The sequence below is a fragment of the Nycticebus coucang genome, chromosome 3, assembly GCF_027406575.1.
Source record: "Nycticebus coucang isolate mNycCou1 chromosome 3, mNycCou1.pri, whole genome shotgun sequence".
In the NCBI taxonomy this organism is placed as follows: Eukaryota; Metazoa; Chordata; class Mammalia; order Primates; family Lorisidae; genus Nycticebus; species Nycticebus coucang.
The window spans coordinates 32,473,734-32,496,171 of record NC_069782.1 but is presented as its reverse complement, the minus strand read 5'-3'; the positions used below and the strand labels follow the sequence as shown (position 1 = coordinate 32,496,171).

At 36.4% G+C, this 22,438-nt stretch overlaps 1 protein-coding gene across 6 annotated transcripts in view; it reads right to left on the bottom strand.

Moving 5' to 3' along the window:
• The window catches only part of ATP2B1 (ATPase plasma membrane Ca2+ transporting 1), a 121,835-nt gene that overhangs the window by 14,863 nt on the left and 84,534 nt on the right, over window positions 1–22,438 (bottom strand). For all 6 annotated transcript variants that reach the window (XM_053582768.1, XM_053582764.1, XM_053582766.1 and 3 more), the window contains exons 8-16: window positions 21,357–21,518; window positions 19,220–19,434; window positions 16,169–16,411; window positions 14,466–14,707; window positions 11,337–11,574; window positions 5,579–5,758; window positions 5,031–5,118; window positions 4,576–4,682; window positions 31–222 (exon numbers count right to left, since the gene is read on the bottom strand). In XM_053582768.1, coding sequence (XP_053438743.1) covers window positions 31–222; window positions 4,576–4,682; window positions 5,031–5,118; window positions 5,579–5,758; window positions 11,337–11,574; window positions 14,466–14,707; window positions 16,169–16,411; window positions 19,220–19,434; window positions 21,357–21,518 — 1,667 coding nt within the window. The remainder of the gene's footprint in view (window positions 1–30; window positions 223–4,575; window positions 4,683–5,030; window positions 5,119–5,578; window positions 5,759–11,336; window positions 11,575–14,465; window positions 14,708–16,168; window positions 16,412–19,219; window positions 19,435–21,356; window positions 21,519–22,438) is intronic.

Genomic DNA, 22,438 nt, shown 5'->3' with positions numbered 1-22,438 from the left:
ACAAGTTTTAATAAATGAATCATCACCTACTTGAGTAATACAGGCGCCCGTGAAAGCAACAATCACTGCTACTACATTAACAGTAAGTTGGAACTGAAGAAATTTTGAGATGCTGTCATAGACATTTCGTCCCCACATAACTGCTTTAACAATGCTTGTAAAGTTGTCATCTGTGAGAATAATATCAGATGCTTCTTTAGCTACGTCAGTTCCAGCAATACCCTGTTAAAAAAAGTTCTGTGGATTACTTTTTATTTACTTATTTATTCTGAGACAGGGTCTCACTCTGTCACCAATCATAGTTCACTGCAACTTTGAATTCCTGGGCTTAAGTGATCCTCCTACCTCAGCCTCCCAAGTAGCTGAGACCACAGGTGTGCATCACCATGACCAGTTATTTTTTTTTTAAATGGGAGTCCCACTATATTGTCCAACCTGGTCTGGAACTCCTGACCTTAAACAATACTCCAGCTTTAGCCTCCAAAGTGTTGGGACTACAGTCATGAGACCCTATGTCTGGACAAATTCTGTGAATTATACTAAATATTTTAAATATAATTTTGAAATATTCAAAAAGATAATATACAATAAACAAAAAATTGCCATTATACCTCATAAATGCTGGCTTAAATTTCTGCTATAAGAAGGTAAAATAGTTATTCCAGTTATTACGCTAAAAGATATTCTAGCTTAGCAGAAATCAAAGAAGCATTAAAAATAAAGTTTAAGTTAGGTTAAAAATGAAGGAATGAACAAAGCCCATTACTCAAGTTTTTTCTAAACCTTACACAAAAAGGTATGTGGGTGTATATGTGTGTGTATATATATAAAAACCTCACAAAGTTAATAGGAAACTCTGCACAAAAACCCTTAAGAGGCTGCAAAGTAGATAAAAAATGGTGAGTAACTCAGCATACCCATAATATCAGAATCCTAAGCCAATGGTAGGGAAAGCAGAGAAGTAGCCTTTTTAATACTACAGAGCCCTCTGTAAAGCTCAGGACCCAGCAGTGTCAGGTAGCACTGGAAACACTGAATCTAGAAATAAAAAAGGGAGATCTCTTACAAGTTTACTGAAGAGGCACTTAGCTTCAAACTAATAACACTGTTGGCAAGAGGAGAATGGAATAGATTAATAAATCACAGGTTAATAAAAATGAGTGAACTACAACTATATATGCAACATAAATGAGTCCCACAAACATAATGCTGAATAAAGGAGGAGGACTCAAAATAATATATAATATGATTCTTTTGTACCAAGTTCAAAAACAGGCAAAAGTAGTAATTTTCAAAATACTGATTATCTTTGCAGAGACACAAGGCAGTAATCAGAAGGGAGTATGATTCATTCATAAAAATTATGAGAAAGTTTAACTCTTATGAATCCTGCTATGGTTTGAATGCATTCTTCAAAGTTCATGTGTTGAAATTTAATATCCAATGCAACAAGGTGAGAGGGAGGGTCTTTAGAGGTGATTAGGTCAATGGGTTAGTATCATCCTAGGAGTGGGTTCATCACCAAATTAGATACAAGTATTTAAACCTGACGAGTAGAGAGTGTGGTAGTGTAGTGAGTTATGAAGCTGAGGGAGATTCTCAAGGGGCCCCCTAAAAAGGGTCTTGAATTACTACGATAAAAATAATGGGCTCCTTTGTATTGTAGACCACCATGTCCCATGCAGACTTTTGATGGAGGTAAGATAAATTCAGACACTGACACTGCAGGTTAACATGCAATTCTGAGAAGCTCATTAAAAAAAAGAACTATTTAACCTTTTTGTGTGTGTGTGACAGAGTTTCACTCCGTCACCTGGGTAGAGTGCAGTGGCATCATCACAGCTCACAACAACCTCAAACTCTTGGGTTTCAGTGATTCTCTTGCCTCAGCCTCCCAAGTAGCTGGGACTACAGGTACCTGTCAGGAAGCCTGATAAGTTTTTCTTCTATTTTTAGTAGTGATACAGTCTTGCTCTGGCTCAGGCTGGTCTCTAACTCCTAAGCTCAGGCGATCCACTCCCTTGGCCTCTCAGAGTGCTCGGATAACAGATGAGAGGCATTGCGCCTGGCCCGTTTAATCTTTTTTAGTTAAAACTTCCTCAGAGTTGTTTGACTAGGGAACTGGTCTTTATTTGGAACTGAGAAGTGCCTGTGTTGTGTTTAGGCCTTCATCACTGGTGCAACCCCATGATTATTTCCACGTGCTGTGAATGGGCAGGAGCCTCCTATTCACCTCTAGTGTTTCTGAACTGCAATACTGAGAATGGCTTCTTAACATCTGAAAATGTACAAACGAGTCCCCCAGTAATTAAAAGTTTAAAAAGACAGTATTCTGACTTAGATTTCACCACCACAGATGTATTTGGTTATTGAAATACAACCATAGTGTTTTGTCTTCGATGATAGAAATACATCTATGTGATTAATTTTTTTTTGTCAAAATAATATAATGAGATGAGGAAATCTGACCAAAACTTGCTATGTAAATACTTGTTATACTGTACTGAATAAAGACAAGACAAAAACTCTGCACATGTTCAGTACAGGTAGGTACAAATGTCTACTCCCCTGCCGCATAATTTCAACCTCTAGTTGGTTGAATCTCCTGATGCAGAACCTGCAGTCAGGGAAGGCTGACTATGTATCTAGAATATACACCTTACTGACATCAAGAGAATATGCCCTAAAATGCTATTTCTGCTTGAAAAATAGGAAACACGGGCGGCGCCTGTGGCTCAACGTGTAGGGCGCCGGTCCCATATGCCGGAGGTGGCGGGTTCAAGCCCAGCCCCGGCCAAAAAAAAAAAAAAAAAAAAGTGAGACTCTGTCTCTACAAAAAAAAAAAAAAAAAAAAAAAAAAAAAGAAAAATAGGAAACACATTTATAAAGAACTAATCAATAGCACTTTCTGATGGGTAATGAAAAAAAAAATCCTCTAAGACAATAAACTTTTAAGTTTTAATTGAACAAATGCATGGCAAAAGTGAATTCAAGCTTGAGAAGGAGTGGTTTCAAGTCTAAGCCATTAACCACTTATGCTATTTTTGAAATTAATTAGATTTTTGATGTTATTAAAGGAAAAAAGTAGTAGAAATAGGCATAAAACCTTCAGAGCTTAAGCAAACACAACCAGCTAGCCACTGTACTGTATTTTTGTCTTACTATATTTACCTGTATTTATTTAAAGCCCATACTATCTGTCTTACACTAAAGTTTTGAGAAGGAAGTTTTATTTTAAAATGCATTTTGTCTAAGCTGCCTTACTGGCCAGCTGTCTAGATGAAAGTAGCAATAAGTATCCTGCTAAATGCTCAAGAGTAGCAGCAAGTTATCTCTTGTGTTCTGAAAGGGAATCATCTTGTTTGCCTAGAGCAAAAGGAAAAGCACTTAATTATTCCTCATCTCTTCTTAGCTAATCTTCACAAGTCTTCAAGATCTCCTATCAATACAATTACCAGCTGTATAAATTTGGGATGAGGTAGGGTGGATCTTGGATTCATTGCTTCTGCGTGAGGGAAATTTACCCATATAATTTCTTTTTCCATCTCTCACTTCTGTTGAAAGGCTACCACCGTGGTAGATGTGCTAAATTCCTATTTTAGTAGCAAAGTCAGGGAGACGAATTATGCAAATAAACCTACACACCAATCTTCTCTCATCTAAAAACTGTCAGGGCTAGACTGTTAATTCAGAATTTGATCTCTCTCATATTTTAGAAGATAAGGAGGCACATACCCTATAGCATAACTTCTCCCAAAAGGGGTGAGCACCCCATAAGAACCTATTAAGATCTCCATGAATATTTCAAAGTAGAACAAGTAACAGCATCACATTAGTTCAGCACAAGTTTTGTAGTCAAGTGAGTCTGCTGTAAGTTTAGGTTAAAAAATTCACTTTTATAATAGTTTTGGATTTAAGAACCATGATTATGTAACCTGTATTTTCCAAAACTCAAATAAAACTAAAAGGAAATAAAGTATTTAAATTGAGTACTTGGAAACACAAATAGATTATTTTTTTCAATCAAAAAAGATTTCAACTATGTACAAAATGATGACATTCAAATACTTCTTTTACTTTTTTCTTTTTCAGAGTCAGGGTCTTGCTATGTTGCCCAGGCTGATCTCATGCTGTCCTCCTTCCTCAGCTTCCTGAGTAGCTGGCATTATAGGCGTGTGCCACTAAAGATGTTTTTAGTTCAGTGGAAAATTCTCACTTGTATTTGTAATTTAAACACATGTAACTGTCCTATACCAGTATCCTGCTTAAGAGAGCTGTAGTAATGTTCAATGAGATGACAGATATTTCAATATTTAAAATGTTAAATATAAAGTAAATGTATGATACTGTCACAACTGTTCAAAAGGAATCATCTTCTAGTCAGATTTCATGGCATCAAATAAAGCGAATGTATAAATTGACTAGGCTTATAAACCAAAGTGGGCTTATTAATTATCCCTCAAATTAATCTTGAGGGATAGTATTTAAAATCAACAGTAATTTAGTCAACAAATAAACCAACAAACAGCCCATCCAGTAAATTATATCTGAATACTTGAGTAAGTGAATTCCTACCATTGCAAATCCAACATCTGCTTTCTTCAGTGCTGGGCCGTCATTTGTACCATCACCAGTTACGGCTACAACCTGACGTTGTTCTGAGACAGTGCTGTCGATTATACCTTAAATAAAAGTAAATACATGTGCGGTAAAAACATTTTCTTTAATAAGGTGATTCTGCAGAATATCCTGACTAGTCTATTTAATGAGACTCAGGTTAAAAGTAATTAAACAAGCATAGAAATGGAGATTGCTTATATGCTGGGTAAAGACCAACTCCAGAAACTATGGTTATAGTAGAAGCACTATCCTGTTATCGCCAAAGATAAACAATTCATCAAAAGGAAATGTACTTAGATTTTGTATGTAGTATCCATGACTCAATCTAATATTCAGTGTCTATTATTATTTTAGGAAGCAAACTTATTTCTGTATGAAGAAATTGGGAAATAACTGAAAAATCTACTTACCTTTAACCAGTGTATGTTTATCAGTAGGAGATGATCTTGCAAGTACTCGAAGCTTTGGCCAAATCTTGTCTATCCGCTCTTGCTCAATCTATTAAATTTTTATCAAAGTTAAAATGTGCCAAAACCTAGTTTCATAGACCCAAATTAGTCATCTAGCATATTTATCAGCAGTTCTCAAAGTATGGTCAACAGATCAATAGCATTAGAATCTACTGGGAACTTGTTAGAAATGCAAATTCCTGAGCAAGGCCCCGAGTCTACCTTAGCTGGGGTGGGGCCCAATAATCTGTTTTAACAAGCTTTCCAGTGAATGTGATGCATACCTGACCTTGAAAACCACAGCTCTATGTACCACTGTATACTCACATTTTCAAAATCTCCTATTGCCTGTGGAAACTGAACTCTACAACTTAGCATAAAAAGTTCAGGAAATTCAGGTTCCTCTAAAATGGTGCCTAACATATAATGCATATTCAGTATGTATTTGAAAGATGAAATTCTTAATATACTAAAATTTGTCAACTAAAAACCTGTCAAAAAGTCCTTACCTCTCCCTTTTCATTTCGTATTCTTCTGTTAAAATCTTTACCTTCTAGGCACAGAAAATCTTCCCCGGGATGTAAAATACCACATTTAGTAGCAATAGCCCGAGCAGTATTAATATTATCACCAGTGACCATCCTCACAGTAATTCCAGCCCTCTGACATTTTTTTATTGCCTCTGGCACCTGGTTGACATAGAAAAAAAGTCATTATTAAAGAAAATCAGTATTTCCAAAAGGAAGGAGATACCACTGCACAAACATGCATTACTTTATAGTCCCACAGATGACCATGATACAAGTAATGACAGTGAGGACGACTCATTTCATTTCACAATATTCAGTATTTCTCAAATTATCCCTGATAATCTCTCCTTTCTCCTTCCACGGCCACTGTCTTAGTTCAGGCTACATTTTCAGTTGTCATCCTAGTTAATTTGTTCGCATGATTTATTTACTTTTTAAAAGTACCTTTCCCTCTGGCAACCATTAGGCAATTCTTTTCTGCCTGGCTTCCTACCATTCTGGTTTTACCACCCAGATCACACCAGAATATAATTGCTTTTTTTCCTTCAGGGTTAAGGGTGGCTCTCATTTTTCCCAGTCCATTTTTTTTAAAGGTTACTTCTCTGCCATACCTTCAATTACCATCTATATGCTAACGACTTTCAAATCTACATCCTGTCCTTACCTCACCTAGGAGAGCAGGATTCATATAGTTCTACCTGAAAAGTGGGTATCACTTCAGGGGTCTAAAAGAGAAACTGTGCTTCCCTTATCTATCTGGCAGAAGCCTAAAGGGGCATCTCCCTTTCTCTACATCTTTAAGGGCCAATTCTATCTCAAACCTTTCCTGAGTCAAGTCTCTGATGCTTACTGCCTTTCTGCAATAATTTTGTAATTGGTATTCCTGCCTTCATGTTTTTCCCTCTTTAAAACATCCATATACTTGATGGTTGAGTCCTTTTTCTAACATAGTAAGTCCTTAAAAATGCATGATGATTTCTTAACTATTATACATAAAACAAAGTTCTCAGTATCACAACTAGATCTTAGGTGAAATTTTTGTCTTACCCACAAGTGATAGATGAATAGTGGACACACTATTTTTGCATCTCTGCTACTGCAGCTCCTTTTGCCTAGAAAATCCCTTTCTGCTCCTCTCTAACCATAAAGTCCACCCTGATCCTACTACAGCAGAGATTGCAAATGCAAGTCCCTATAGCAGGGGTGGTGGTGTCCAACCTAAAGTCCTGTAGGCCACATGCTAATTTAGTAAAGATTTTTTTTTTTTAACCGTGGTGTGGAATATCAGGAAAAGTATGTAGGACTTTTTTTTTTTTTGGTTATCAGCTTTCATTAGTGTTTTTTTTTTTTTTTAATGCATGGCCCAAGACCCAAGACCCAAGACCCAAGACAACTCTTTTTCCAATGTGTGTGGCTGAGAAGAAAAAAAGCTGAATACTCAGGCATACAGGAACATGCAGGCAGGTCATATGATGAGGAAAACATGTTGAAAATTACAAACATGAGATATATATGTCTAGTGAAAGAGCTACTGGGCTCTAGCTTGTGTTTGCCATAGACGTGAGAGTCCAATATTAATAGTACTTACAATTTCAATAGCGAAGGCTAAATTTGGCATGCAGGCTACCTTCTATTCTACATCCAATTTAAACGTAATTTCTCTGGAGCTTCCTTGGCCTGAGAAAGCATCTTCTTCTTATACCTACCTCTATTATAGGACATTACATCATCTTAATTTGTTTACCTGAATCCTTAATGAGTCAATGAGTCTCTTGAAGGTAGGACATTTACCTTACCTCTGACTCATCAATGCCTTTTTCATTCACTGAACAAAGGTGCCTGGCATAAAGCTAAAGCTTAGTAGTTTTTGAACTACTAAGACAGAATTAACTATCTTCGGGGAAATAGTCATCAAGTGGGCATTTTCCAAAGGATACACATTCCACATACTAAAGCACATGCCATGTCTTAAAACATATGTGTAAGGTACAGTTTTTTGCTGTGCATATAATGCACTCCAGTATAATGCATGCCCAAACATTCAGAAAAAATAATTTTAATCTTTTAATTCAAATTTTTATTGTTTTTATTTAGATACTTGTTTTTTGTATTACAAAGGAATTTTAGCATTTATTTTTTAACAGAGTTATACTTTAACACATAAGCATAAATAAAATAATTAAAAACATTTATATAAATATGGATGTAGTACTATCCACATATAATGTACATCCTTATTTTACCTTCAAAAAATCTGGGCAAAAAAGTGTGCATTATGCACAGCAAAATACGGAAATTGCCAGCAACTTAAATATGTGTCTATACATCTATACATTTTAAGATACACATTGTGAAATATTTTCTTCCACCCGGTCAATTCTTAGAGATTCAGATTGCTGGAGCCGGGGGGTGGAGGGGAATATCACCAGCGCTGTGCTAGGTTCTAGTGCTAGAATGGTGAGTAAAAGGACAGAGCCTGCTTATATTTCCTCAAAAAAAAAAAAAAAAAAAAAAAAAAAAATCTGTGTTTGATTTTGAACACATTAGCCTGCTACATAAATGTGATATATCTCCTGATAGCTCATTTGAGATAAAATGTATCTATTTTATATCTAACCAGTTGATAATTAGGTAGTAGCCCAAGATCATTTGGATAGGAAATCAATGAGAAAAGGGAGAAGCTAGTCTCAGGTTAAAACGATGTGGTAAATGGTAAATAATATATAAGAAAGGCACACTGATATTTACTGTCTACTAATTATCACATACTTCAAACTTAAGATTCACAAACTACCTCCACTTGTCCAGACAAGGACCTACGGCACATGCACTAAAACTGGGTTTAGACATCTAACCATTCAGGATTCCCTATACCAAAGTTGTACAGTCCAAGACAATGCCTCGGAAACAGGTGCTTCATACTACCTTGTCTCACGTTAGTATCAAAGTACCATCTCATTTTGTGAGACTGACAAAAATAAAAGTGTCACATGTTTAAAAAAAGATAAAACTCTTTATCAACCTCAATACCAACAGCATAAGGGGTTAAAACATTTCTCAAACTACAAAAGTTGTGGACATTCTGATTTAATATTATATTAAGATTTAAGTCATAAGTAAATGTATGAAACTTTGAATGATTTTCCTGTGACCAAAGGTTAGAAAACATTACTCACTTGTCATAAGCACTTGAAACTACAAAATCCAAAACTGAATTTATCTTGATCACTCAAAAGCCTGCTTCTTCTGATTCTCTTATTCCATTGGTAATATACCCTCTTATCACCCACCAAGTTAGGCGAATTAGAGGCTGGTTCCATCTCCTCCATGAGACTTCTAATTGTGGCAACCTCTCGGTCTTTTGCCCTCTTCCCGAGCCATACCTTCCCTAAATTAAAAAGATCTCCTCCGGTTTCACAGACAATTTTTCCAGACTTCCAGGTTCTGAGGTACAAATGCCCACTTGAAACACATTAGGTGTCTCAGACAAATGTCAAAAACAGTATACTCAAACTCAACATGCTAATTCCTATTGGTTCCACCTCTTCACTTTGAAATCATCCCTTTCTTTCCATCTTCCCTGCCACAACTGTAGGCCAAGTCACGATCATCTCTTGGCAGGGCTCACTGCAATACTCTAATTAGCTTTCCTGCTTCTACTCTTCTTTATCTGTAATCCCTTTTCCTACACAATACCCAAAACAGTATTTTAAAAACATAAATCATGTCACCTCTCAAGCTGAATTTCAGAATAAAATTCAGAATCCCTGCAGTCTAGTGAGGCCAGAAATCAAATCATCTCATCTTCTTCTTCTTTTTTTTTTTTGAGACAGAATCTCACTATGTTGCCCTGGGTAGAGTGCTGTGGTGTCACAGCTTAAGTGATTCTCTTGCCTCAGCCTCCCAGTATTTGGGCCTACAGGTGCCCACCACAACACCCAGCTGTTTTTTTGTTATTGTTGTCATTGCTGTTTTGGAGGCCCTGGCTGGGTTCGAATCCACCAGCCCCATGCATGTGGCCAGCGCCCTAACCATTGAGCTACGAGCGCCAAGCCCCCTCATCCTTCTTTACACTTACAGTCAACATCGGCCTCCTTTCCACCTTTCAAATAGCTAAATACTTTTCTCACTTTCAAGCCTCTGCATTTTTTTGACTAGAATGCCCTTCTTACAACTATTTACATGGTAGCTCCCTGTAAGAGCCATCAGATTTTACCTCAAATGCCAAATCTTCAGAAATTCTTAACCTAGTCTCCCCCAGTTACCTTCTTTCACCACAACGTGCACATCCCTTACATCCCTTGTTGCATTTGTAATTTTCTTAATTTACTGTCACCCCTCCCAATATGTTATCCAGAACATAAAGTCTGAGACAGCAGGGACCAAGCCTTCTTCCACACGGAATTCATTTTCACTTGGCACACCGTCCCTTATCTAATATTCTACCTGTCTTCTTCCTTTACAATATACGCCTCACGGCTATTTTGGTCACTGAAATAGTTCTAGTTCCTAGAGAGTACCAGCACCACACATTGTATGTTGAATCAATGAGCTGATACCCTCACTGAACAGAGGCAGTTTTTGTGTTTATGCTTTTATTTATGTTGCTTCTTTGCTCAGAATACTCCCTGCTTTCTCTATGGTCTAGCAACTAATACCTCCTTACCCTTTAAGACTCAGATCAGGTAATTAACCTTCTAGGAAATCTTAATATTGACCCCTCTAGTGGTTAATAGAGTATAGTGGTTTTTTAAGTACATGTGTTATGGACAAAGCTGGGATCTGAACACATTAGGTCTAAGGTCAAAAGCTCTATACATCTTAAGTTTTTTTTTTTTTAATATCTGTCAAATGTTAATATTCATATTTCATAAAAGTATGAACTAATATATGTACTCAGCATGTATCTGGCACACAGCAAGAATTCAAGAAAAAGATGCTTTTCCTTTAGACTAGGTTGGAAGCTCATGCTCTTAGCTCACATAACATGCTCTGCATATATCCATCCAAGGTACTAACATCCTGGGTTGTAATCATCACATTTTTTGTCCATCCCCACTCAAGACAGTGATTTCTTTGATACCTGGGAGCAGAAGTAAAAACTCTTTATGTCTTCTGTACCTATGATAGTGCCTAGCACGCTACATAGCTGTTTAAGAAACTAAAAAATCTAAATAGGGGGTAAAGATGATTTTAAGAATAAAAGCAAAGTCTAAGATTACATGCCATTCAATATGGTAGCCACTAGCCAATGTTTACATAAAATAAAATAAAAAATTCAGTTTTTTAATTGCACCTAATTCAGTTTTTCTTACACACTTCAAGAACTCAACAATCACATAGGGCTAGTGGCTACTCTCCTGAACAATAGAGTACATTTCTATTGTCAGAGAAAGCTCTACTGCAGTCCTGATCCAGGGCCTGTGAAAACAACTTCATGACATCTATTATTGAATTTAGGATAAATACCAATTGAAAAATCTACCTGGTCTAAGGCAATGTACTAGGTTATGGTGCTATTAACACAGAGGATCTCAGAGAAGGTGATTAAAAGCCATAAAAGGAAGCACAGGTACCATGAGCACTACTGTTTCACTTATCTTGAGTTCACACAGAAAAATATATAATAACATCACAAATGTAAGGATTTTTACTAGAAAACTGGTGACAGTTAAAGCCTAGGGTCCTTTACAGTTAGGAGAGTCTACATATGCAGAATACAGAAGGATTCACCAACCTCAGGTCTCACAGGGTCCTCAATCCCTACCACGGCAATACACGTAAGGCCGGTGACAATATCGTTTTCATTATCCCACTCTGGTTCCGGTTCTCCTGCTGGAAAATCTCTGAATGCAAGACAAATGGTTCTCAGGCCTTCCGATGCCATTGGTTCAATCACAGTTTTCACAATATCATCACGATCCCTTGGTCTGAATACTTTTGCCTCACCATTAGCACTCAAGATTTTGAAACACCTAAAAGGAAATGTTGAATCCAAGCATCAATAATCAACAAAAATAATGGTTAAAACCACTGAAGTAACCAGAAGGACCAGAAATCATGGGAAATAAGACCTAGAATTTAGAGAATTATGTATGTATGCTGCTTTTTTACAGACTCGTATCATATCATATTTACTTTCCACTTTCCCCTTTTACAGTTCTGATCTGTCTGGTTCTCATTTGACAGTTCTCCATTTTATCAGCTGCCCTAGAAATTCTCTAAACCTGGTCTTTTGGAAATGCAGCACTTTTAAATATTCACAAAGAATCCCTGTAATAAACTATATACCTCACCATTTTGGTAAGGAAGCAGGCATTAATTTTAATTAACGAAAAAAGAAATCACAAATAGTATCTTCTTTTAAAGTAAAAGGCCCAGTTCAGATGTTGTTTCATCACCTATATTGTACTGTTTTAACCTTGAAAAAAAATAACTTATTGCTAAAATAAGGATTCTATCAGAGTGAGAAATAATGCCAAAGTAGTTTTATTTTCAGTGAAGCTAACTTTGACCTTTTAAAAAATTACGTATTAAATAAAAATCTACCTGCATACGTTCTTTTTGGATGCCTGTTTTTCACAAGGTCTCCACATACTCCATGTACCACTCTCTCCCTGGCTGATGCTGCCTCTTCCTGCTTCTTTGCAGGTAATTCCAAAATCCACATCTTCTACTTTCTTTTCCAAAACCTCCATCACAGCTTAAAAATTCCACCCAGAGGTTGTCCCAGTACCTTAGCCTTAATGCACAGAAGACCAGAAGTCACCCCGACCCCGGGTGCCCATGGGATAGGCAGCGACATTATCTCGACCATTTTGACGTATGCCCAGAATTTCACCTGAAGACTTACTTTTTCATCACCTACACAGCATCAGCTCTTAAGTCCTTTTCCTTTTGATTCCCCCTGCTACTATGTTCTTCTGGTTCTTCTTTCAAGCTAGAGTTACTATAATAGCAATAACCTTTTAATTGGTATTTGTCTCCAGCCCATCCTTCTGCCTCAATCTACTTTATTCCCTGATATAAGAATTATCTTCAATCAGGATGATTCTACTACCTGATGAAAAAAGTAGTTCAGTTGAATTATCTGGCTTATTTAATTCAATTTTAACTGCTTATCCTAACATGTAAGAGTTTCTACAACAAAATGTAAACATTCCTGTGGGAACATTTACTATATGCTTCCTCTATACGAGGCTCGGTGCGGGGCATTTTGCATGCATTATTTTATTTCATGGTCACAGAGACGGTGGTCATCAATGCTTTTCCAGTGGAGAATAATGGAAGCTAAGGGACGAACTCTCCCCAGATATGAAAGTTACTTAGTTGCACAGGAGAAGTCAAAGCCTAACTTGTTTTGATTCAAAAACCTCCGCTACACTATCTGTCCAGCCGGCCACGGATGAGATGGATTTCTAACCTTTCACACTGAAATCAGATAACCAAATGTACTGTGAAGAGACAAAAGGTCTCTATGGCCTGGGTGCCACAAAAGCCCACCACTACCAGCAGAACTGTACCTACTAGCTACGCCTCCAATATAACCTACACATTCCCATCTCCCTTCCTCTGTGGTGGCTTCCATCACCTTGATGTTCTCATTTCATACTAATACCCATCTCATACTAATACCCAGATCTCAGTGTGATCTGTCATCTGAAAACTCTGTAGCCATTTGTCATATATTGCCCTTCCAGTTATTTATTTACATACTTGTCTCTTAAACCTCCATTTTCCAGTGGAGAATAATGGAAGACCTTAAACCTGTTAGACTACAACTGTCAAGTGTTCATTAAGATAATGTCTTCTAATTCCCATACAAGCAAATTAAAAGTAGTAATATTTTAAATATCATAATTTCAAATTAATTCCAAGTTTCAAAATTGCTCTTAAAAGGGTACTTTTAAAAAACAGTACTCTACTTCTCTATTGGAATGAAAGAAACCAAAATAATTTCAGTATCTTTAATAATGGATAAACATTAGGGAAATTATATGTAAACATAAATGTCAAAACTGAAGCTACCAGTTTGTAAAAGGACAGTGAAGAAAATTACTATTCAAAATGACAGGAGATATTTAAATACGACACTGCAGCAGCATTATATGATAAACTTCACTTAGATACAAAAGGGAAAATTTCAAGATCTAGTTTTTATGCTTTGCTATTTTAAACATTAATCTATAATTTATTTAATTACATTTTGAGTCTACTATCTACAATGCAGTCTTTTTTTTTTTCCTGAGACAGAGTCTCACTACGTTGCCCTTCGTAGAGTGCTGTGCTGTCACAGCTCACAGCAACCTCGAACTCTTGGGCTTAAGTGATTCTCTTGCCTCAGCCTCCCAAGTAGCTGCGACCATAGGTGCCTGCCACAACGCCTGGCTATTTTTGTTGTTGTTGTTGTCACTGTTGTTTAGCAGGCCCAGGCTGGGTTCGAACCCGCCAGCCTCAATGTATGTGGCTGGCGCCGTAACCGCTGTGATACAGGCGCCAAGCCTACAATGCAGTCTTGAAGACATGAACTTGGGTTTTTCTTCCCAAAAGACCTTTACTTTTTATAATCCTATGTAATGATGAAATTAATATGTCCAAAAACAAATACTAAAGTTTACTTCATCCAATCTACCAGGCTGAATGTAATGGGCTTATTTTCCCTATAACACAATACTAAGAAACAAGAGAAGCTAGAGTGTAAAAATGGCAGAATACCATGGGCAACTACCTGGATACCATAAAATAAGCTAAGCAGCTCTGAGGTTCTTGTCAAATGTCTGATGTTCACAAAAAGATAACAGCAATAATGACATAGTAGGTCTCCCATAAAGCAACTACAGTCAGTAATTTATTCATTTACTCTTACTTTTTCAGAATTATCTCAGATGCACCCTTGCTGAATATTCGATAACTTCCATCTGAATTTTTCAGGACAGTACTCATGGACTTCCTAACAGAATTGAAGGTGTAGACTTTGTACAGTGCTTCTTCTGGTATTTCATTTCTAACATCCTGATAATCTCGTTTTAAATCCAAAAGAAGTCCCAACAAGGCACATTCAGTTTTATTACCAACATGACGAGGTAATCCACCCTCTTTCTCTGGTGGCTATAAGAAAGAAAGGTTTAGAAGCTAGTAATCTTGTTTCTGTATGAAAATTTAATTAATAATGTAAAACAGAATGCAACATTCTAAAACAATATTATATAGGAAACGTCTAGTCAGTATTTCAAAGGAGGACACAGAAAGTAAAAGGACTTTGGCATGAGAATGATACGGACTCCAAACTCAGCCCTACCAGTTACAAGCTACGTGAAATTTGACAATTACCCAACTGCTATGGTCCTTGGCTTCAGCATCTATAAAACAGGAGCACTTTTGACCCCAAAATTAAATGATGTAAAATGTCTAAAGTTTATAGTTGTTTCCTGATACATACAGGGTGTTCCAAAGATTGCCTATAAAGTCACCATTCATAGAGAAAATGGAAAATTATAGCTAAATGTACCTTTATTTACAAAATATTCTCTATGTGTTGGCCATCTCTTTGTGGTGACTTGATGGGCAACCTTTGAGACACTGCGTAGAGTGGTACTTAATTTTAATCCCTTTCTTCTTCCTATGTATTAAATGATTCAAAATTTACTAATTTTTATGACTTAAAATTAAAGTATATGTATTAAATTATTGTTGCCTTGTTTCCTTCATAGTGCCTTCATAAATACCTTATATAATCATTACAGGGGTATTAAGAGCAGATGTGATTGTCTTTACTTGTTAAAGAAAGCAGAGCTAGGACACTCAGCTAGTAAAAGGCAACACCAGATCTAGACCCCAAGACCCGGTAACTTTCCAGTCCAATCATCCACTTCACGTACGTCTTCACTAATCAAACAACTTGGAACGTTGTTTTTGTTCCTGGTCTTCATCCACAAATCACTACAAGATACGTCAAGTCAAACATAACTTCCATGCTATGTAAGTGAAATTTTTAAAACTTGCAAAGTTAAAACTACTTTATTCTAAGGTGGCACAGGTCTGTTATTATGTTAGTTCTAAAAAGGTCTAGGGACCAACTTATTGGTATGAACTACTGAGAAACCAAATGACAGAGCATATTGTAAGCACATCGAAAACATGTTTTTTTAAAAGTTGAAATATGGCTTCAAAATCTTCTTGAGAAGATCTTCTTGGAAGTTGACTTTCTATAGTAAGATAGTCTGGTCTTTCACAAAGTGAGCTTAATAAAATTTAAAATTAAGATCAGGTTCTAGTTATAAGGCTCGAGTTTCTGAACATAGGAAATTCAAAACACTGAAGAACAATACAAGTAAATGAAATGAGTATGTTGATCAATAGATCTTACCTGTAAACCGACAATAACTAAAAAAAACCTTACATATACCTAATATATATATATGAAAAAATGGATATATGACTTTCAAAAACTCAACATAATTCAATTTACATATACATATAGTAATGGTAGGTCTAAATAATTACTAATAGTCTAATAATTTATACTTAAAAATTAATTTTCATGTATATAAATTATTAAAGAAACCTTACCAATATTTTTGATGTATAAGCACAATTCACAGAAATTCCTGTTACAAGATAGGACAAAATATTTGGTGGAATAGCTTCTGGTTCAGGAACCTTTTTATAATGTTTTTCATTTATGTAAGCTTGAACAACTGTCATTCTGTTCATTGTCAGTGTTCCTGTTTTATCTGAACAAATGGCTGTAGCATTTCCCATAGTTTCACAAGCATCCAGATGTCTTACTAAGTTATTATCTTTCATCATTTTCTACAGTAACCAAAAAAAATTAAAATATCCAGTTAAGCTACAAATGAAACAATTACCTCATTACATTAAAATGATTAAAAACTGCTTTAAAATCAGAACTAAAACTCCTAGCTTTATATAGTTACTCTGCACAAAATACCAATTTAATACTGGAAGAATTTTAGCATATTTGGCTAAAGAGATTACTAGCTTTTTGTGGTTTCAACCACTTCACTGCTGTATAACATGACTGGGTAAATGAATTCAGATACCTGCACCCGTCCCCAAGAATTTCAGGAAAACGTCCTAATATTACAAAGAGCAATGACAATCTGTACTGTAGGTACTTACAGTAGCGCAAGGTTTAATATACAAGATTAAACCTCCTTATTAAGTGAAAATCAAAAGATTCCTACATCAGTCTCCACGAAAAAAGTAGTTTTTATTGGCTAAAATAAAGGGTAGATATGTAGTTGCTTGATTTTTGAGGTTTTTTTTTTTAACTTTCACGTATCGAGTTACATATCAAAACCAGAATGGGTCATTTTATTTATTCCACACCCTGGAAGACTTATTATTTTCATCCTTAAGGTTACAATGTGTCTCATCTCTTTCACTTACAACAAAGACTGTTTCTAAAAAACCAAGACTTGTCACTTGAGTCCCAAAGCATTTATAATTAATTCTCAAAACTTAGGACGAACAAGTTAAAATATATCATGGAGTTAACTTTACAAAGTGTTTTCTGTGATGACTAATAGGCAAATACTGCAAAACACTGGTTCCTTGAAGAAATAAATACGGGGGAAAGATGTCTACTTCCCAAAGTACTCACAATTGCATATTAAAGAATGAAGTAATTTTCATTCTTTCCTGGAGTAAAGAATTTTGCAAAATGCTAACAGTGGGCTCCATAAAGACTATACCTTGTGAAACAATAGTAATAGGTAATATTAGGATTAAATAAACATTTAACGAAAGCCTAAAGAACAAGAGTTAAAATGCTCTTATTCACTTTCTATTTAAGAAACACAAATCACCTAGTCCTCTGGGAGGCCCAGGCTGGCAGCCTGCCCTAGCTCATACTAAAAATAGAAAAACTAGCTGGGTGTCCTGGCGCACACCTGTAGTCCCAGCTACTCAGGAGGCTGAGACAAGAAAATCGCTTGAGTCCAGTGTTTGAGGTGGCTGTGAGCTATGATGCCACAGCAGTCTACCCAGGTTGACTGACTGAGACTCTGTACCTCCCCAAACTCCCCTCACAAATCAATCCTGTCAACTGAATTAATTCTGGATCAATTGAAAAATTAATATCATTAATGACTATTCAAAATGAACTAATGACAATACTGGTAAAATGACTATCCAGTGTGTCTGAAAGTTACATTTACTCCAAATGTTTCTAATTACGGTAGAATCTCCATAGTTGACAACCTCCCTACTTGACCATCTCCTTAAGTTGACCTAATTTCCATAGACAAGATATGTACCACATATACATATCAGTACAGTAGACCTAGTTAGGTATGTTGAGCACCTCATTATGTTGACCAGTTTCGTACAGTCTCTTGAGTGGTCAAATTATAGTAGTGGTCAAAACATAGAACTTAGAGGTTTTACTGAATTTTAAAACATGAAAAAAAAAAAGGACAAATAGATGATGCACTGTATTTCATCATTTTGATAAATTTACAATTTTATTTTTGAAACAAAAGCTCTTAAATGCCTGAAAAAAAATAAACAGTAAGCAAAAACATTCTTATCAGAGCACGTTTAATATCGAAGAGTGCCAGAGCAGAAACTGTGACTACTTTATACTGCCCACTGGCAGCAACGTTACTAAAGGAGAACTGCAAATGAACATCTGAAAATTTATAAGAACAGCACTGCTCAGTTCAGCACAATTTTTTCTTAACCTGTGAGACCATTTTGAAAATGGAAAATCCACCTTTTCCATACAAGATAGAAAACTGGTACAAATAAACTAGCAACCTTCAAATAGATTATTACTTCAGGTAAACAGCAATAAGCAGAGCCATCAAAGCTTACTTTTTTAGTACTTGGAAAATAAGAAGGACTGAGTTACTGTAAATCGAATGGTTAGCAAAGGTGACATGTGAAGATACTCGAATAGAGTAAGACGACAACTTATTCCAAGGAAGGAAAGAGTGGGCCTGAGGGAAATCACAACTGGGCTGCCGGAAAACCAGCAGAAAGGCTGGTGAGGGGGGCCAGACGAGGGAGGCAGGAAAGGACCACTGAGCAGTCAGCAAGAGCCAGACTGGGCAGGGCCTCACAGGCCATGGAGAGGAGGAGTTTGGATTTTACACTAAGCACGGATAAAAAAATCACTGGAAGGTTATACATATGGAAATAATATGATCTGATTTTTTTTTTTAAAAAGAAATCTGACTCTGATTACAAGTGTAAAGGCTAGATTGTGGTCCAACTGTGGGGGTGGAAAAGTGGAAATAAGGAGGCCTGATAAGGTTGGATTTGAGTGAACCCTCTGCTCCTGGACCACAGTCAAAATGACAAAACACTCTCATCTTAATTTTACAAATGGAAAGGAGAAGGTGACATGACAATCACAGAAGGAAAACTAGACTAGAACTCTGCCTAGCAGAGCTGTGCTGACTATGCCCAGGGTTCTGTGCACAGAGACACTCAAAGGTGGGGAGGTGCAGAGAATACAGAACAGCATTAGCAGAGGACACAGTATACATTTCTGAAAAGTCCTCCCTTCTTAGAACCAGGAAAGGAGTGACAGGATGAGCATTTCAGAGGCTTTAAATGTAACACAGCTCTACTTAGCTACTTTCTACTTACCTTGACTGAGTAAGCCAGTGAGATGGTGACTGCAAGTGGAAGACCTTCTGGCACCGCGACCACTAAAACCGTAACTCCAATAATGAAGAACTTCACAAAATATTGTATATAAATCGGGGTGCACTCAGCAAGCCATGGTCTCTTCTGAACCCAGAAGGTATCAATAACAAAGTATAATACTAAAATGATAACTGTGATGGCAGACATCAATAGACCTTTCAGAATAGAAAAAAAGAAAAATGTAATTATTTAAATTTCTGGATACTACCCACTGCCAGTTACATATTAGCCACTGCAAGGAGGTGTGACTGGCTTGATAATATTTGGTTTCATTTCTCTGAGAAACTGTCACCTCTTTTTGGCACCTAACTTATCACTTGACATTGACAACAGGTTTAACTTTTGCTTCCAAGTATAGCCCTGTCCTCAGGAGAACTGGGAGAAAAGCATTTAAGATTTTTTCTTAGACTTTATTGTACTTTTGGCCTTCTATTAAAGCTGAGACAAAATAATATGCAATGACAAGGAAATACACAAGTTTATCATAAGCTGGTGCTTTACAAGCTCAAGAGGAGACCTGCTTAATGCCGAAATAGAGGTGGATGAGAATCTGATTGGTGGGGAGACTTGGAATTAAATACTCAGCCCTGTGTTAAAAAAATACACGAAATTATATTATCTGAATTATTACAGTAGACCCTCCAATGTTGACCACATCTCTACAATAACATCTCCTTAAGTTGACCTAAATTTTCACAGACCAGACATGCACCATATATACATATCAGCACAGTAGGCCTAGTTCCTTATGTTGACCACCTCCATAGGTTGACCAGTTTGTTACACAGTATGTTGGGTGGTCGACTTACAGACTTTCTACTGTATTTTTGGTTTGTCCCTACTACTTCAATAGCATAGAAAACCAAGAGTCAATCAAGTGTTACAAAACACTTACTTTGCAGGATACTTAAGTCTCTTACATATTTAAAAATAAGGCAAGTCTACATATCTTGGTCTAATATCCCAACCTAACATCTAATAAATGATTTCGTCATCCCAAATCTACCCTTTCCCCCAAATACTATATGAGTCAGTGTTACCATTTGGCTATATGTGATAAAAAGCAAGTATGTGCTATCAGATAAGTTTATGGAGGACAGAGGCAGAAACTTCACTTTTCCTATCATACTCCTATAAAGTAGTAAAAGGATACAGTTTAAGTAATTTTCATAACATACGCTTATTTGTCCACACAGCAGTGCTCTTTCAAAAAGGTAATGGTGCTGGAGGACACACACTGTTTTGACCTAAGAGCTCTGCTCCCCTCCCCTCGAACAGTTCTATTTTCTAGTCACAGCAGTAATTCAGTAACTGTAGCCTCACTACAATGATTCTATTCAGCTGAACTAAATTTTAACATTTAGAAAAACAAATTTTTTTCACAGATAACCAGTATAAATATGAACAAAATGTGTGTTAACTTTTCTTTGTATTAAAATACAGGGTGGCCATAAAATTCGTGTGCAGTTTATAAGAGACAAGTATTTTAAACTGAACATGAACTTTATGGCCACCCTGTATAATCGGATAATCTGTACTGAATACCCTCACTGGTAGTCTTCTTTCTACTGCTCTCAGAAATTCGGAGATTAGTGCATGGACTTGAAAATACGGACAACTTAGACGCTACAAGGCCGTCCCCAGATTACGAGTATAATAGGTTCTGTAGGTTTGTTCTTAAGTTGAATGTGTACATAAGTTGGAACAGGTACATCTACCTATTACCTGTTAACAGCTTTCATTTGTAAGTGTGAATCGTATGTCCATCGGAGCCTCTGTTCACAATTCTGAGTTGTCTGTAAGCAGGATGCCTGCAGTCCAGGGACGGCCTGCAATCCTAGCCTGACCACACAGCGTTAGCTAGCTGACAGAGGTCAACTCCCTCTACGTAAAAGGGGGAAACAGCCTGTAAGCTGCAGTGATATTATGAGTGCTTATAAAATTGAAAATATTTATAATTCTCCTTTTACTCACAAAGCAACAATTTCCAGCTGTTAGGTGTGTCAAAAGACAATTTTTAAGCCGAAAGTTAGCATATTTTAAAATAAAACACCTTACTTTCTTCTGTATGTTATACCTGCTTTGCCAATCTGAACAGCCAGTTTTGTAAGTTTCCCTTGTAAAACAGATTTTTCCTTTTTTGGCAAATTTGCTTTCTTTTTGTCTTTTTCATCACCGTCTCCACCGTCCTCGCTCTTTAGTGGCTGCATTTCCATGGCTGCACCATCCTGGGCTTTTGCTACATTTAAGAGCAAACACAGTATCACTACATTTTAAAGGAATATATTGATATTAACATTTCAAAGCAATTTAAAAAATCAGTTTCTTACAGAAACTAGAAAAGGTATAAAGGATTCAACTTTTGTGTGTGTCTACAAAAGAAACAGACAATAGTGATGTTAGCATGTGAAATTCTGTACTAGATTTAAGAATGTTGTTTTAGGCAATGGGGATGAGGCATTAAAGAAATACAGGATCCTTAAACTGAGAACTAAAATAATTTCCTTTTCTGCATGTTACATTAGACCTAAATACCATAAATCCCTCCCCTATAATTTACAACCATAACATTAAGGATCAGGTATGATCTTATCTAGAGAAATATGTATACATTTAGATATTTGAATAATGCAAAATATTTATGCTATATATTTTGTTTCTTATGCATTTTGATACCAATTATGTAATAACCAATGTTAAAATATTTGAGATGCTTAAGTTGAAGGTTATCTGCATAAGCTTACCACCGGTTAAGCATCTCTAATCCAAAAGCCTGAAATGCTCCAAAAATCTGAAACTTTGCCAGCACTGACAAGACACTGCAAGTGAAAAATTCCACACCTGACTTCATGTGACAGACCAGAGCCAAAACTTTGTTTCATACTTTCAGCCCAGTAAAATATTGTATAAAATTACCTTCAGGCTCTTTGTATAAGGTATGTGTAAAATATAAATGAATTTAATGTTTAGACTTTGGTGTAATCTCCCAAGATGTCTCATTATATATATGCAAATATTCCAAAATTAGAAAAAATCTGAAATCTGAAATATTTTGGTTCCAAGCATTTCACATCATGATTTAAATCTTACTGACACTGTACAGACAACATAACTAAAGAACTGGCTGCAGAGAGATTTACCCAAGTTAACATACATTGA